Raw genomic sequence first — 15027 nt, 5'->3', positions numbered from 1 at the left:
CAAATACTAAGGTTCTTTCATGTAAGAATGAAATTTTTTAAGAAACCAACAGTTTTTGAGAAAATTGCAATTTTCAGTTTTTTGCCATTTTTACACTTGAAGATAGAAACTTGAATCAAAGAGTGGCATTCAAGCCCAAAAAATTATTTACACATGAAAAATATCTTGACTTTTAGAAAAATTACTCAACTCCCTGGAAGAAGAAACTTTTATATAAGAATGACATTTTCTTGAGAAAATCCTTAATTTCACTTTTTGCCAATTGACAATACGTAACTACGTCAATATGTATGATTTTATTTGTGCATCTTTAAGAGTCTTGAGGACGATCTCATGGAGATCGTAACATCGATTTTAATATATTAATCGATCGTCTGAAGTAGTTTCTTTCTGATCTATATCCATCAAAAAAATTAGGCAAGCTTAAAAACTTACACAAAAATTAAAAATTAAATAACAATAATTTTAGCATCTATGACTAGTTTTTTAATGGGACACTTTGTTCATTTTAGAACGGACCACTCTGGACAGAGCTTGGAAAAACCCTCTTACTCTATTCTACATTTTACAATAGTATGAAGCAAAAGAGAGAGAGAGAAAGTCCAAAAGGAACATAGCGTCCATAATTACAGCAACAAAACAAAAACTCAAAACAAAAGTGGTCGTAGCTAAAGCACGTTCCGATCATAAACCTTTCGAGAATCCGTCCATTAATGCGTCTCCGTTAATTCCCAAACGTCCTCCTCATGCTATACAATCGAGTGAAACCATGAAAAAACACGTTGGAGAAGAAAATCATCAATTTTGTTGTTTACCACCACCAGATATATTTACCAGTGCCGAAGAATCCCTTCTTGGCTTTGGGGGGCTCCTTTTGTTTCACTGGTTTTTTAATGTCGTGATTGGCCTTGGACACTTTGGCCATCGGTTTTTCCGATTTTTTCGGAGCCGCTTGTTGTTTGTTTGTTACTACTACCACCGTTGGTTTTTTGGGTTGTTGGACCTTCTTGGGACCGGGCAGTTTCGGTTGGATCTTCGCTACTTTGCTGCCTTTTGACGGTTTACTCGGGCAACACTGGAACGGCTCGTAGCTGGATGCCGATGGGAATTTGCCTGGTTTGCCACCCATCCCGATGTAGAAGCAGCCATCCCCTGTCAAGCAGAACATAATGTCAGAATTACATTTTATTTTTTGTTTTAAATTGCTTTTTAGCATGCATAAGGAGATTATGGTGGTGAGGGTGATGGTTTGAACAAAAAAAAAAAAAAGCTTCATGTATGTTAAAAGAAAAAAAAAGTTAGTCCAAAATCAAGTGGGAGTAAGTGAGAGAGAAATCGTTAAAACGCGACTCGTTTTCTGACACTATGCCCGCCTAGCAGGGCGGCTTTGATATGAATGAAAAAAAATTATTATCAGGGGTTCTTAATAAGTCTTTCACCCCCACTACTCCTGTTGTTGTTGTTGTGTGATGCGCAAGCGCCGCTATTTATGTTGTTAAATCTATTTTATATAAGCCAGCGTCTGTTTCAGTTTAAATTCAATTAGGATAACACTCAAGTCCTAAAGGCGGGTCTGGGTCCGATTAGGTCTACTACATAGATATTTATATACAGCGGGGTTGCCACAGTTTCAAAAAAATCCTAGAAATGCTCGCTTTTAAAAATAGTCGTTTTTATTATAAGGTTCACATTTGGGCGTGGCTTATAGAGCTAAGCAGTTAACCTGTCGACATGGTACTCTTTTTCAACTGATTTTTTCCCAGAAATTCAATGGTTGAATTAGATTTTTGGTACCTTTATTAATGGTTTTTCCAAAATCAAAAATTCATGTATAGGCCCATCAATATGGTACTGTTTTGCAGCTAGTTTTTTCCAAATGAATCAATGGTGGAAATGAAATTTTATTTCCGGCAGCCATTTTTCCAAAAAATCAAAATAAACACATCGACATGGCACTCGTTTTTAGCTACTTTTTTCCAACTAATTTAATAATAAAATTGGATTTTTATTTTCGGCAGCCTTTTTTTCAAAAAATCAAAATGTAATCCCATCGACATCGTACTCTTTCTCAACTAATCTTTTCCCGATAAACCCAATAGCGAAATCAAAATTTCAGTACCGTCATCTGGGGTGAATTCGGACAGTAGGGGAGAATTCGGACATAATGCGTTTCTGCGCAAGAATATTCCTGTCGATAACACTGTTTAGATTTTCACGTCAGTCGACGTTTAGACACGACTAAGTATACATGTAGTTCATGTATTCACAATGTAAAAACAATTCAACTTAAGGTGAGTATTCATTTTATGACTTCAAATATTTGTTTATGTTTTGCCTTTTCTCTATACCATAGAAAGAAACTTCTGGTGGGAGAATTAGGACATATTTGAATGTGCATTTTTTAACAATAGTTGAAAAGTATTATATAAACAACAATTAGCATAAAAATTTATTATTAACTTTAAAATTTGTCACTAGGTGGGGTGAATTCGGACAGCCATGCCACGTAAATATGTGAAGAAACTCGGTGTCCAGTTTATGAACTATGAGACCTTGGAACGGGCCCTAGAGGATGTTCGACAGGGCAGAAGGTCTATTCGTGATGCTTCAGAAACCTATATGATTCCGAAATCAACCATCAGCGATAAGCTAAAAAATAAGCACAGTAAAAAACAAGGTGGGCAAACTGCACTCTCGGCAGAGGATGAAAGATTTTTGGCAGAGGGAATTCAAAAATTTGGTGAATGGGGCTTTCCCCTCACACGATCCGATATACGACATGTTGTCAAGAGCTATTTGGATCGTAAGGGAATGAGGATAGCGAAGTTCCGAGATAATAATATGCCAGGGCCAGAGTGGTTTTATTGTTTTTTGAATCGAAACAAGCATCTAACTGAGCGACTCGCACAAAACATTAAACGCGAATTTGAGGGACACGTTGGAGGGAGTGCCAGATACGAGCATCGTCAATTACGATGAAACTAACATGAGTGATGACCCGGGCCGTGTTAAAGTGTTGTGTCGTAAAGGCTCAAAACGAGCGGAGAGAATAATGGATTCAAGTAAAAGCAGCATCTCTATCATGATGGCTATTTCTGCATCTGGCTAATTACTACCGCCTTACATCATCATCATCTTTGCACTGATTATATCCGGTCTGGCAACGACGGCTCTTGCCGGTCTTTTGATTGATCCTTTCCTCGAGATTAGGCGCCATCTTTTTATGATTTTGGATCGCATCTAGGTACTTGGACTTTTGACTTGCTCGGAAGATAGGAACCGACTGGTCGGGATAGCTTTGGTTGCATGTATTTATAAAGTCTGGGTGTGATCGGATTGGGTTTTGTATAGGTTTATTTTTGTATGGTTATTAAGGATGGGAATTGGGATTTGAACACGTTAGGAAGGAAACGAACGGACACTGCGAGAGACTAGACCTCGACTCCCAGCAATAGCTTGATAGCCGGGTTAGAATTTAACCTCTCAAGTTTTGCCATTAAGTTATCTATTTTCTTTTCTAAGATCCCGTCAGGCAAACTTGGAAGGTTCAGGAGATTTGTGTTTTTAATTGACAAATCGGGTCGATGATGTATTGCCATCCTTTGGCTCCGCCCTTCTGTTATTAGAGTCCGAGTTGGTCGTTCTCAAGATCTCAGCGAAGCTTTTTTTTTTTTTATTGTTTGTGTTTTTTATTATATTTGGGTTTTTTGGGCAGCGCCAATAGCTCGCCGGATGGTCACCGCCGCAATTGCAACACTCAGCTCTGTTCTTTTGACATTCTGAATAGAAATGTTCGCCCTTGCACTTGTGGCAACGCGGCTTTGCGTTGCAATTACTCAGGACATGACCATATTCCTGGCAGCGATGACACTGCCCAATTTGCTTTCTGTTTTCAATAGTCTGAGTCCTTAAGCGCTCAACGCGGACCCTAATCTTTAAAATGTTGTCAATTTCAAATACACTCTCTTGTTCTTTGGGGACGAGAGGAATCTGATGAGGTCTGTAGATCTTCGTCGGCCTGGGCCGGTTTTAAACCAGCCCAGTTCCTCCGGCTCAAATCCCTTCGCCCTCAGCTCCTCCTCGACCTCTTCTAGCTTGAAGTTTTGATCAAGCCCTCTCAATATCACGTTCAGCTTCCTGTGCTCCTCAAGGAATAAGGAATGGAATTCCATTCCCTCCCCCTTGAGAAGACCTGTTAATGCTCGGTGGTCGTTTGGAGTTTTGCGGAAGAGTGCTAATCCCAATCTGTCTTTGTGCACTTTTACAATGTTTTTTTTTTCACAAAATAACTTGTATTTTGCGGCCCAGTTTTTTGTGTCCCTTAACACTACTTTTGGGACTTTATTTATATTTGTGATGGGATCAGTGCTCTTCCCCTTGCCCGCCAAGGAGAGGTTATTTAAGGGCATGTAGAGTGGATTTTGTTTTAACTTTGGAAAGGGATTTTCAGTGGAGTTTTTGGTAGGATCTGAAGCTGACGATGTTGAGGGGCCTGGCTCCCTGTTTGTGGTTATCTCAGGGTAAACCGGTGCCGAGGCCGGCTCGTCTCCGTCTTGTGAAGGCGGAGACAGGCCCGCGTCTTCCCTAGTTCTTTTATCACTAGCCAGACCCCCCTGATCTGTCAGTTTCTCTTTCAGCTTGGAGTTTTTGATGGTAAGGGTTTCGTTTTGGATCAGCACCTCCCCGAGTTTACCTTTCAGGTCCGAGATTGAGAGATTGATTCTCTGAGATTAACTTATTAATATTCTGTTCAAATAGTTGTATTCTCTCAATGATCTGAGAGTTTTTAAGCTTAATCTCATTCATCTCGTTAGCACTTCTCTCAATTTGCAAATCTCGTTCCCGAATTTTCTCCTCGAGTTTACGTACTCTCTCCTCGCTTTGCCTATCTTCCGCACTCTGGGGTGGCGTTTTGCCAGCTCCCAGGTCGGGATTTGGTGTGGTTTTGATTGTTTTGGAGGATAGTCTAGGATCACGGGATTTATATTGAGGTTTAAGGAACTTAGAGGAGTCGTCCAAAGTCTTACCCCTCTCTCTCTCTCTTGTCATTCTCTTTCGGTCTTCACTTTTGGTGGATCTATCCGTAGAGTATCCATCGGACATGTCCATTGTTTGCTTTTCTTCTTTTTTCCGGCGATGGTTGTGCCCCCCACTGACGATGGGGGGCGAGTCGACGTTTTTCTCCGCCGTTCTTGCTTTTGAGTCTTCTCTGGTTGTTGTGCGAAATGGGTGTTCCACGCAGTGTATTTCAATGGACGAACTTTACTGACTGACGTGCACTTATGGCGACTGAGTGTCGAATAATAATGAAAAACAATGAATAATGAAACCGCCTTACACAGTTTATAAAGCTACACATTTATATCCTACGTGGGTGAAAGGGGGAGTAGAAGGCGCTTTCTACAACCGTACAAAAAGCGGATGGTTCGACGGGCCCACCTTTGAAGACTGGTTTGATAAGATTGCGTTGCCATATTTGAAAAATCTCCAAGGCCCATAAATAATAATAGGCGACAAAATTGTCAAAAATTGACGGGCTGCATTAACAGATTGGAAATTACAAAATAAGGGATGTATTCCTAAATCAGAGTTTCCCAGAGTTTTTAAAACCACATTAACTGCCATGGAACCGACAACGCAGCAGACCATCAAGTCGGGATTTCGAGCATGTGGAATCTTTCCCCTGAATCCGGAGATAGTGTTAAGCAAAATTCCAGTTCCAAACGCTCAGGATGATGTTCCTGGTGAATGGTCTGAAACGTTCGTTGGCTTACTTCAAGATAAACGATTTACTGAAGAACCGACGCGTAGAAGAGGCAAAAAGCTCAATGAGGCTCCCGGAAAAGCTATACAACATCCAAACAGAAGGATCTCCTCTTCATCATCAGATTCATCATATGAACTAGATCTGTCAAATGAGGATGAAGCCGATGAACGATTTGATGGTGAAAGAGAAAAAGAAAATGAACTTGATGGTCGTCCAGGGTGCTTTTGAGGATCCAAAAGCCGCAATTATAACAACTGACACCTTTGTCATAGTAAAATTGAGCAACTTAAAGACAATAAAAAACTATGTCGCCTGTGTCAAGGAAGTTTTGGATCAAGATACATATTATATGGTTTATTTTCTGAGAAAGCACGAATCTTCCAAGATGGGAGATTATTATACTTACCACCAAACTAAAGATGAAAGTGTCATTGAAAGACGTCAACTAACGCTTGTTCTCAGATCTGTAAAAGACACACGAAGGGGCCGATACCAATTTAAATTTCCGGGTAATATAAGCACTTCTTAGAATAATATATTATTATAATAATTAAATAATAAAAGGAGGAGTTTGAAATAATGAAAGGATAATGAAAGGAGTTTGTTTTATTTATTTTGTAAACAAATGCTTATGAATATATCTTATGTTTCTCAATTATTGTGTTTTCCTCATATTCAAAAAAATATATTTGTTTCATCTAGAGACGTGGGAAACTTTTTATTATCAATTTTTGTGTCCGACTACACCCCAATGCATGTCAAAATTCGAATATAGGCAAAAAACAATAGGTGTCCAAATTCACCTCACACATAGGGGTGAATTCTGACACTATTTAGGTTAAAAAAAAATATATTAAGAATGAGAATATTTTTTTTTCTTGTTTCATAAGAAATTTATTAATTTTTTTGAGATTTTAAAAAAAATAAATGTAGCTGCTATTTGGAAAAATACCGGAAAATCGTCCGAATTCACCCCAGATGACGGTACCTCCCACCCTAGTCCCAAAACCCCTTCCACACTTCATTTTCCAAATATCCGCCATTTTCAATCTTCAAAAATTAGCCTGCCACGCCCAAATTTTTTCTATTAAAACAAGACTACCCCTCGAGCAAGCAATTCTATGCCGATTTTATCCATGTAAAGGAAGAAACACATATAACCTCGAACGCCTCCTAACTTTTCAGTTTTTACCTGAAAAGCTCTTAATAAGCTGAGAAAAGGTTTCGGAATCATTATTATCGTCGTCGTCATTGTCGCTATCGTTATCATCATCATCATCATCATCGTCATCATCGTCGTCGTCCTCTTCATCATCATCATCATCATCGTTGTCATCATCATCACCTAGCAAATGAGACAGCACATGCAACCCCGGACCTCAATGGCATACACTATTGACCGATTGAATGGCATATTATTCATTATCACCCTCAATCGTCCAATAGCACGTTACTTATATAAATATTTAATAATCCTAATAAGTCATGCACAAGAAACGCACCTCGCATTTAGCCTGCTTTAGTGAAGCTTTTGCTCTTTATTTATACATATAAAAACTTACAAAAAAAAACTTTACTACAGCCCTGCCCTATTTAAAATAGAGAGTGACACTTGTGACAGTCTTACTTCTGACGTCGTCGCTTTATGATGCGACAGGGCCCTACTTTTTTTTTTTTTGGTAAGTTTTTTTATGCAAAAGTATATTTTTATCTTTTTCAAGGAAAATTTAATGATGTTATGAATCAATGTGACCCGAATAAGAAGAAGTCAGTTAAAACGATTAAAGGTAAGGTCCTTACTTTTTTGCTCAACGAGCCAATCCAACACTTTGTCTTCGTTTTTAAGATTCCCTATAAAATATTTGTTTTTTTAATAAATCGTTTTCGTGACAAGAGGCACTTTAAGGCAAATTAGTTAAACTTAAATTGCTCTTACCGTCGTACATGATGGGCACGCCGGTCTCGTAGTAAACCAGAGCGGGAAAACTGAAAATGCCAATTTCCGAGGCCAATTTCGCATCTTTCGACTTGACGAATTGTATTCCTAATAAAAAAAAAAATAAATAAAAAATTTTCAATTTTTTTGAATATTTAATTACCATGTTTATCGGTATCGTCGTCTATCGTCTCCAGTTCCTCTAAGATCTCGTCGCACTCGTCACAGTTGTCAGTGTAGAATAGCACGGCCAAATGTTCAACGTCATTTATCAAAACCTACATGAATAATCGTCCCATTAACTAATTAATTAATTTATTTATGGTGCGTACCTGAAGAGTTTTTCTGTCAACGTTTTCGATTACGTCCGGGGCTGATTCTTTTAAATTTAGGATCCAGTCCAGGAGGGCCTCCTCGTGCATTAGGTCTCCGGGGTAGATTTCTCTAAACCGGTTCCTAACAGAAAAATAAATGCATTTTTAACCCATTGACAAGGCACTCCTTTTCGCGTGGTTTTTCCCTTGAAACTCAATGGTTTGTGAGATGTTGGCTCTATAAGACTGTATAATAAGTTTCATCGTTAATAAATGTAAATGCAATGTTCTAGGGCTATTCGTTTTATTGGTAAATATTCCTGGAACGTAAGATGTTGTTCAATGGTTTTAAAAATGTTAATTAAAAATGTTTAAAAAAATAAAAGTTGGCTTCAAAGGCAGTTGACAGTTGTTTGATTGTCCTTAGTGGACCTGCTGCCACTAAAAGTCAAATATTTTGAAAACTGTTGAAGTTAAAACTATGAGACTAGTAGCGTCGTATTAAGAAATTTATACTCTTGAAATATTGTCTAAGGTGTAAAAAGATCCAAGTGAAACTTTAGAAGTTATCGGCCTTGAAAGTCAGTTGACAGTTCAAAGAACGATTGTTCTTACTGGACCTACTGCCACTAAAAGTCAAATATTTTGAAAACTACTGAAGGTAAAAGTATGAAACTAGTTGCGTTGTATTAAGAAAACTATACTCTTGAAATATTGTTAAAGGTGTAAAAAGATTCACGTGAAACTTTAGAAGTTATCGGCCTTCAAAATCAGTTGACAGTTCAAAGAACGATTGTCCTTACTGGACCTACTGCCACTAAAAGTCAAATATTTTGAAAACTACTAAAGGTAAAAGTATGAAACTAGTTGCGTTGTATTAAGAAAACTATACTCTTGAAATATTGTTAAAGGTGTAAAAAGATCCAAGTGAAACTTTAGAAGTTATCCGGCTTCGAAGTTAGTTGACAGTTCAAAGAACGATTGTTCTTAGTGGACCTACTACCACTAAAAGTCAAATATTTTGAAAACTACTGAAGGTAAACGTATGAAACTAGTTGCGTTGTATTAAGAAAACTATACTCTTGAAATATTGTGAAAGGTGTAAAAAGATCGAAGTGAAACTTTAGAAGTTATCTGGCTTCAAAGTTAGTTGACAGTTCAAAGAACGATTGTTCTTACTGGACCTACTGCCACTAAAAGTCAAATATTTTGAAAACTACTAAAGGTAAACCTATGAAACTAGTTGAGTTGTATTAAGAAAACTATACTCTTGAAATATTGTGAAAGGTGTAAAAAGATCGAAGTGAAACTTTAGAAGTTATCGGCTTTCAAAGTCAGTTGACAGTTCAAAGAACGATTGTTCTTAGTGGACCTACTGCCACTAAAAGTCAAATATTTTGAAAACTACTAAAGATAAACGTATGAAACTAGTTGAGTTGTATTAAGAAAACTATACTCTTGAAATATTGTTTAAGGTGTAAAAAGATCCAAGTGAAACTTTATAAGTTATCGGCCTTGAAAGTCAGTTGACAGTTTAAAGAACGATGGTTCTTAGTGGACCTACTACTACTAAGTTAAATATTTTGAGAACTACTGAAGGTAAACGTATGAAACTAGTTGCGTTGTATTAAGAAAACTATACTCTTGAAATATTGTTAAAGGTGTAAAAAGATTCAAGTGAAACCTTAGAAGTTATTCCACTTCAAACTCAGTTGACAGTTCAAAGAACGATTGTCCTTACTGGACCTACTGCCACTAAAAGTCAAATATTTTGAAAACTACTGAAGGTAAACGTATGAAACTAGTTGCGTTGTAATTAGAAAACTATACTCTTGAAATATTATTAAAGGTGTAAAAATATTCAAGTGAAACTTTAGAAGTTATCTGGCTTCAAAGTCAGTTGACAGTTCAAAGAACGATTGTTCTTAGTGGACCTACTGCCACTAAAAGTCAAATATATTGAAAACTACTGAAGGTAAACGTATGAAACTAGTTGCGTTATATTAAGAAAACTATACTCTTGAAATATTGTGAAAGGTGTAAAAAGATCCAAGTGAAACTTTAGAAGTTATTCGACTCCAAAGTCAGTTAACAGTTCAAAGAACGATTGTTCTTAGTGGACCTACTGCCACTAAAAGTCAAATATTTTGAAAACTACTGAAGGTAAACGTATGAAACTAGTTGCGTTGTATTAAGAAAACTATACTCTTGAAATATTGTGAAAGGTGTAAAAAGATCCAAGTGAAACTTTAGAAGTTATTCGAGTCCAAAGTCAGTTGACAGTTCAAAGAACGATTGTTCTTAGTGGACCTACTGCCACTAAAAGTCAAATATTTTGAAAACTACTGAAGGTAAACGTATGAAACTAGTTGCGTTGTATTAAGAAAACTATACTCTTGAAATATTGTGAAAGGTGTAAAAAGATCGAAGTGAAACTTTAGAAGTTATCCGACTCCAAAGTCAGTTGACACTTCAAAGAACGATTGTCCTTAGAGGACCTACTGCCACTAAAAGTCAAATATTTTGAAAACTACTGAAGGTAAACGTATGAAACTAGTTGAGTTGTATTAAGAAAACTATACTCTTGAAATATTGTCCAAGGTGTAAAAAGATCGAAGTGAAACTTTAGAAGTTATCGGCCTTCAAAGTCAGTTGACACTTCAAAGAACGATTGTCCTTAGTGGACCTACTGCCACTAAAAGTCAAATATTTTGAAAACTACTGAAGGTAAACGTATGAAACTAGTTGCGTTGTATTAAGAAAACTATACTCTTGAAATATTGTGAAAGGTGTAAAAAGATCGAAGTGAAACTTTAGAAGTTATCCGACTCCAAAGTCAGTTGACACTTCAAAGAACGATTGTCCTTAGAGGACCTACTGCCACTAAAAGTCAAATATTTTGAAAACTACTGAAGGTAAACGTATGAAACTAGTTGAGTTGTATTAAGAAAACTATACTCTTGAAATATTGTCCAAGGTGTAAAAAGATCGAAGTGAAACTTTAGAAGTTATCGGCCTTCAAAGTCAGTTGACACTTCAAAGAACGATTGTTCTTAGTGGACCTACTGCCACTAAAAGTCAAATATTTTGAGAACTACTGAAGTTAAACGTATGAAGCTAGCTGCGTTATTTTAAAGAAACTTTACACTTTAAATATTGTCTAAGGTGTAAAAAGATCCACGTGAAACTTTAGAAGTTATCCGACTCCAAAGTCAGTTGACAGTTCAAAGAACGATTGTTCTTAGTGGACCTACTGCCACTAAAAGTCAAATATTTTGAAAACTACTGAAGGTAAACATATGAAACTAGTTGCGTTGTATTAAGAAAACTATACTCTTGAAATATTGTTAAAGGTGTAAAAAGATCCAAGTGAAACTTTAGAAGTTATCCGGCTTCAAAGTTAGTTGACAGTTCAAAGAACGATTGTTCTTAGTGGACCTACTGCCACTAAAAGTCAAATATTTTGAGAACTACTGAAGGTAAACGTATGAAACTAGTTGCATTGTATTAAGAAAACTATACTCTTGAAATATTGTGAAAGGTGTAAAAAGATCGAAGTGAAACTTTAGAAGTTATCTGGCTTCAAAGTTAGTTGACAGTTCAAAGAACGATTGTTCTTAGTGGACCTACTGCCACTAAAAGTCAAATATTTTGAGAACTACTGAAGGTAAACGTATGAATCTAGTTGCATTGTATTAAGAAAACTATACTCTTGAAATATTGTGAAAGGTGTAAAAAGATCGAAGTGAAACTTTAGAAGTTATCGGCTTTCAAAGTCAGTTGACAGTTCAAAGAACGATTGTTCTTAGTGGACCTACTGCCACTAAAAGTCAAATATTTTGAAAACTACTAAAGGTAAATGTATGAAACTAGTTGAGTTGTATTAAGAAAACTATTCTCTTGAAATATTGTCTAAGGTGTAAAAAGATCCAAGTGAAACTTTAGACGTTATCGGCCTTCAAAGTCAGTTGACAGTTTAAAGAACGATTCTTCTTATTGGACCTACTGCCACTAAAAGTCAAATATTTTAAAAACTACTGAAGGTAAACGTATGAAACTAGTTGCATTGTATTAAGAAAACTATACTCTTAAAATATTGTTAAAGGTGTAAAAATATTCGAGTGAAACTTTAGAAGTTATCCGGGTGCAAAGTCAGTTGACAATTCAAAGAACGATCGTTCTTAGTGGACCTACTGCCACTAAAAGTCAAATATTTTGAAAACTACTGAAAGTAAACGTATGAAACTAGTTGCATTGTATTAGGAAAACTATACTCTTCAAATATTGTTGAGAAACTCAATAGTGAAATCATATTCTTGGTACTACCAAATGGTGGTTTCCCCAAAATCAAGAAACTTATTCAGGAATCAATATAAATCCATCGACATTGTACTATCGCTACTGTAACTAATTTTTTCCAACTAACCCAATGATGAAATCAGTTTTTTAGTATTACTAATGGTTCTCCAAAAACCAACAAACTTGGTACTCTTTTTCAGCTATTTTTTTCCAAGAAACTCAATGGCAAAATTAGATTTTTGGTACCACCGATGGTTCTCCGAAAATCGACAAACTTATTCAAAAATCAAAATAATCCCATCGACCTGGTACTCATTTTCAACTATTTCTTCCTGGCAAACTCACTGGTGCCATCAAAATTTCAATACTATCAATTCCTAACAAAAAAAAAACAAATACCTATAAAACACGACGGCCGGTAACGAAGGTAGATCATACTCCTTCTGAATTCCTTCGTCGGAAATTTTAACGAAATCGATGTCCTTGTCTTCGCACTCGTCGTCGATGTTCTCGAGCTCCTGTAAGATCTTTTGCGACTTTTTATCTCCTTCTTTATCTAAAATAATTGAAAAATGAGAAGACGAACGTCACAACTAATAAATAAAACTCACAAAAGTAGACGACAACGTATTCATTCTCGGCCAAGATCTTATCCAGCATTTTGGTGTTGACTTCTTCGATTCGATCGGGGATTTCCAGGGTGTCTTCATCTGTTAACCAGGCCAATACTTCATCTTCGTCCTCGATGTCACCCTAAAAGAATTCAATGTTTCTTTAACGTCAGTATGCGAAAGTTGTCTCTTTACCTCATAAACAAGCGGCTCTTTATTCCTAAAGAACACCAGTTTCGGGTAAGTTTTGATGCCGTACTTCTTCGCCAGAACTAAATCTTCGGTGGTAACGAATATGATGCCGTTTTCGTCCAGTTCGTCGTCGATGTTTTCCAATTCGTCCAGGATGTTGTCGCATTTGTCGCCCTCGTCGCAGTTACCGCTGAAATAAACCACGACGTACTCGTGCTCGTTGATTAGATCTTCCAAGATTTCGTCGGTCACTTCTTCGATTGTTGCCGTGTTCTTTTGTTCGATCAGCCATTTTAGGACCTTAAAATCAGCAAAAAAAGCAAATCATTGGCCTGAAAGGTACTCTTTTGTCTTCACCAATCCTTTGACAAAGTCAAAATGTTGGTAGTGTCTTAAAATCTCCTCCCCAAAGTTCAGGCTCATAAACTAGGGAATAACGCACATCTCAAGAGTCTAAATTTAAAAATTTGCAATTTTTGGGATTTTTTGAAGTTTTTCCCACTTTTCCAGGAGAACTTTTGAAAATCCTCTCAAAAATAATGAAAATATTTGAATTTTTATTCCAGGAGTTCCTGTAAGAAACAAATTAAGTCCACTTTCACGAACTAGGGAATAACTAAGGTTCTGATAGTCCAAATTTGGAAATTATTGATTTTTAGGATTTATTGAAGTTTTTCCCACTTTTCTAGAAAACATTTTGAAAATCCTCTCAAAAATAATGAAAGAATTTGAATTTTTATTCCAGGAGTTCCTGTAAGAAACAAATTAAGTCCACTTTCACGAATTAGGGAATAACTTAGGTTCTGATAGTCCCAATTTGGAAATTTTTGATTTTTAGGATTTTTTTAAGTTTTTCCCACTTTTCCAGGAGAACTTTTGAAAATCCTCCCAAAAATAATTAAAATATTTAAATTTTTATTCCAGGAGTTCCTGTAAGAAACAAATTAAGTCCACTTTCACGAATTAGGGAATAACTTAGGTTCTGATAGTCCAAACTTGGAAATTTTTATTTTTAGGATTTTTTGAAGTTTTTCCCACTTTTCCAGGAGAAAGTTTGAAAATCCTCCCAAAAATAATGAAAATATTTAAATTTTTATTCAAGGAGTTCCTGTAAGAAACAAATTAAGTCCACTTTAACGAACTAGGGAATAACTTAGGTTCTGATAGTCCAAATTTCAAAATTTTTGATTTTTAAGATTTTTTGAAGGTTTTCCCACTTTTCCAGGAGAAAGTTTGAAAATCCTCCCAAAAATAATGAAAATATTTGAATTTTTATTCAAGGAGTTCCTGTAAGAAACAAATTAAGTCCACTTTCACGAACTAGGGAATAACTTAGGTTCTGATAGTCCAAATTTGGAAATTTTTGAATTTTAGGATTTATTGAAGTTTTTCCCACTTTTCCAGGAGAACTTTTGAAAATCCTCTCAAAAATAATGAAAATATTTGAATTTTTATTCAAGGAGTTCCTGTAAGAAACAAATTAAGTCCACTTTCACGAACTAGGGAATAACTTAAGTTCTGATAGTCCAAATTAGGAAATTTTTGAATTTTAGGATTTATTGAAGTTTTTCCCACTTTTCCAGGAGAACTTTTGAAAATCCTCTCAAAAATAATGAAAATATTTGAATTTTTATTCAAGGAGTTCCTGTAAGAAACAAATTAAGTCCACTTTCACGAACTAGGGAATAACTTAAGTTCTGATAGTCCAAATTAGGAAATTTTTGAATTTTAGGATTTATTGAAGTTTTTCCCACTTTTCCAGGAGAACTTTTGAAAATCCTCTCAAAAATAATGAAAATATTTGAATTTTTATTCAAGGAGTTCCTGTAATAAACAAATTAAGTCCGCTTTCACGAACTAGGGAATAACTTAGGTTCTGATAGTCCAAATTTGGAAATTTTTGATTTT

The 15027-nt window shown here is 36.0% G+C and overlaps 1 protein-coding gene across 4 annotated transcripts in view; it reads right to left on the bottom strand.

Annotated features, from left to right (window-relative positions):
• Positions 1 to 15027, bottom strand: part of LOC126741733 (uncharacterized) — a 75133-nt gene that overhangs the window by 24260 nt on the left and 35846 nt on the right. For all 4 annotated transcript variants that reach the window (XM_050448276.1, XM_050448278.1, XM_050448277.1 and 1 more), the window contains 6 exons: positions 13123 to 13419; positions 12928 to 13069; positions 12716 to 12872; positions 8036 to 8159; positions 7867 to 7981; positions 7704 to 7811 (listed from right to left, as the gene is read on the bottom strand). In XM_050448276.1, coding sequence (XP_050304233.1) covers positions 7704 to 7811; positions 7867 to 7981; positions 8036 to 8159; positions 12716 to 12872; positions 12928 to 13069; positions 13123 to 13419 — 943 coding nt within the window. The remainder of the gene's footprint in view (positions 1 to 7703; positions 7812 to 7866; positions 7982 to 8035; positions 8160 to 12715; positions 12873 to 12927; positions 13070 to 13122; positions 13420 to 15027) is intronic.

The sequence above is a fragment of the Anthonomus grandis genome, chromosome 10, assembly GCF_022605725.1.
Source record: "Anthonomus grandis grandis chromosome 10, icAntGran1.3, whole genome shotgun sequence".
NCBI lineage: Eukaryota > Metazoa > Arthropoda > Insecta > Coleoptera > Curculionidae > Anthonomus > Anthonomus grandis.
Note: the sequence above shows the minus strand (reverse complement) of the source record. Positions and strands in the feature narration are given on the sequence as shown.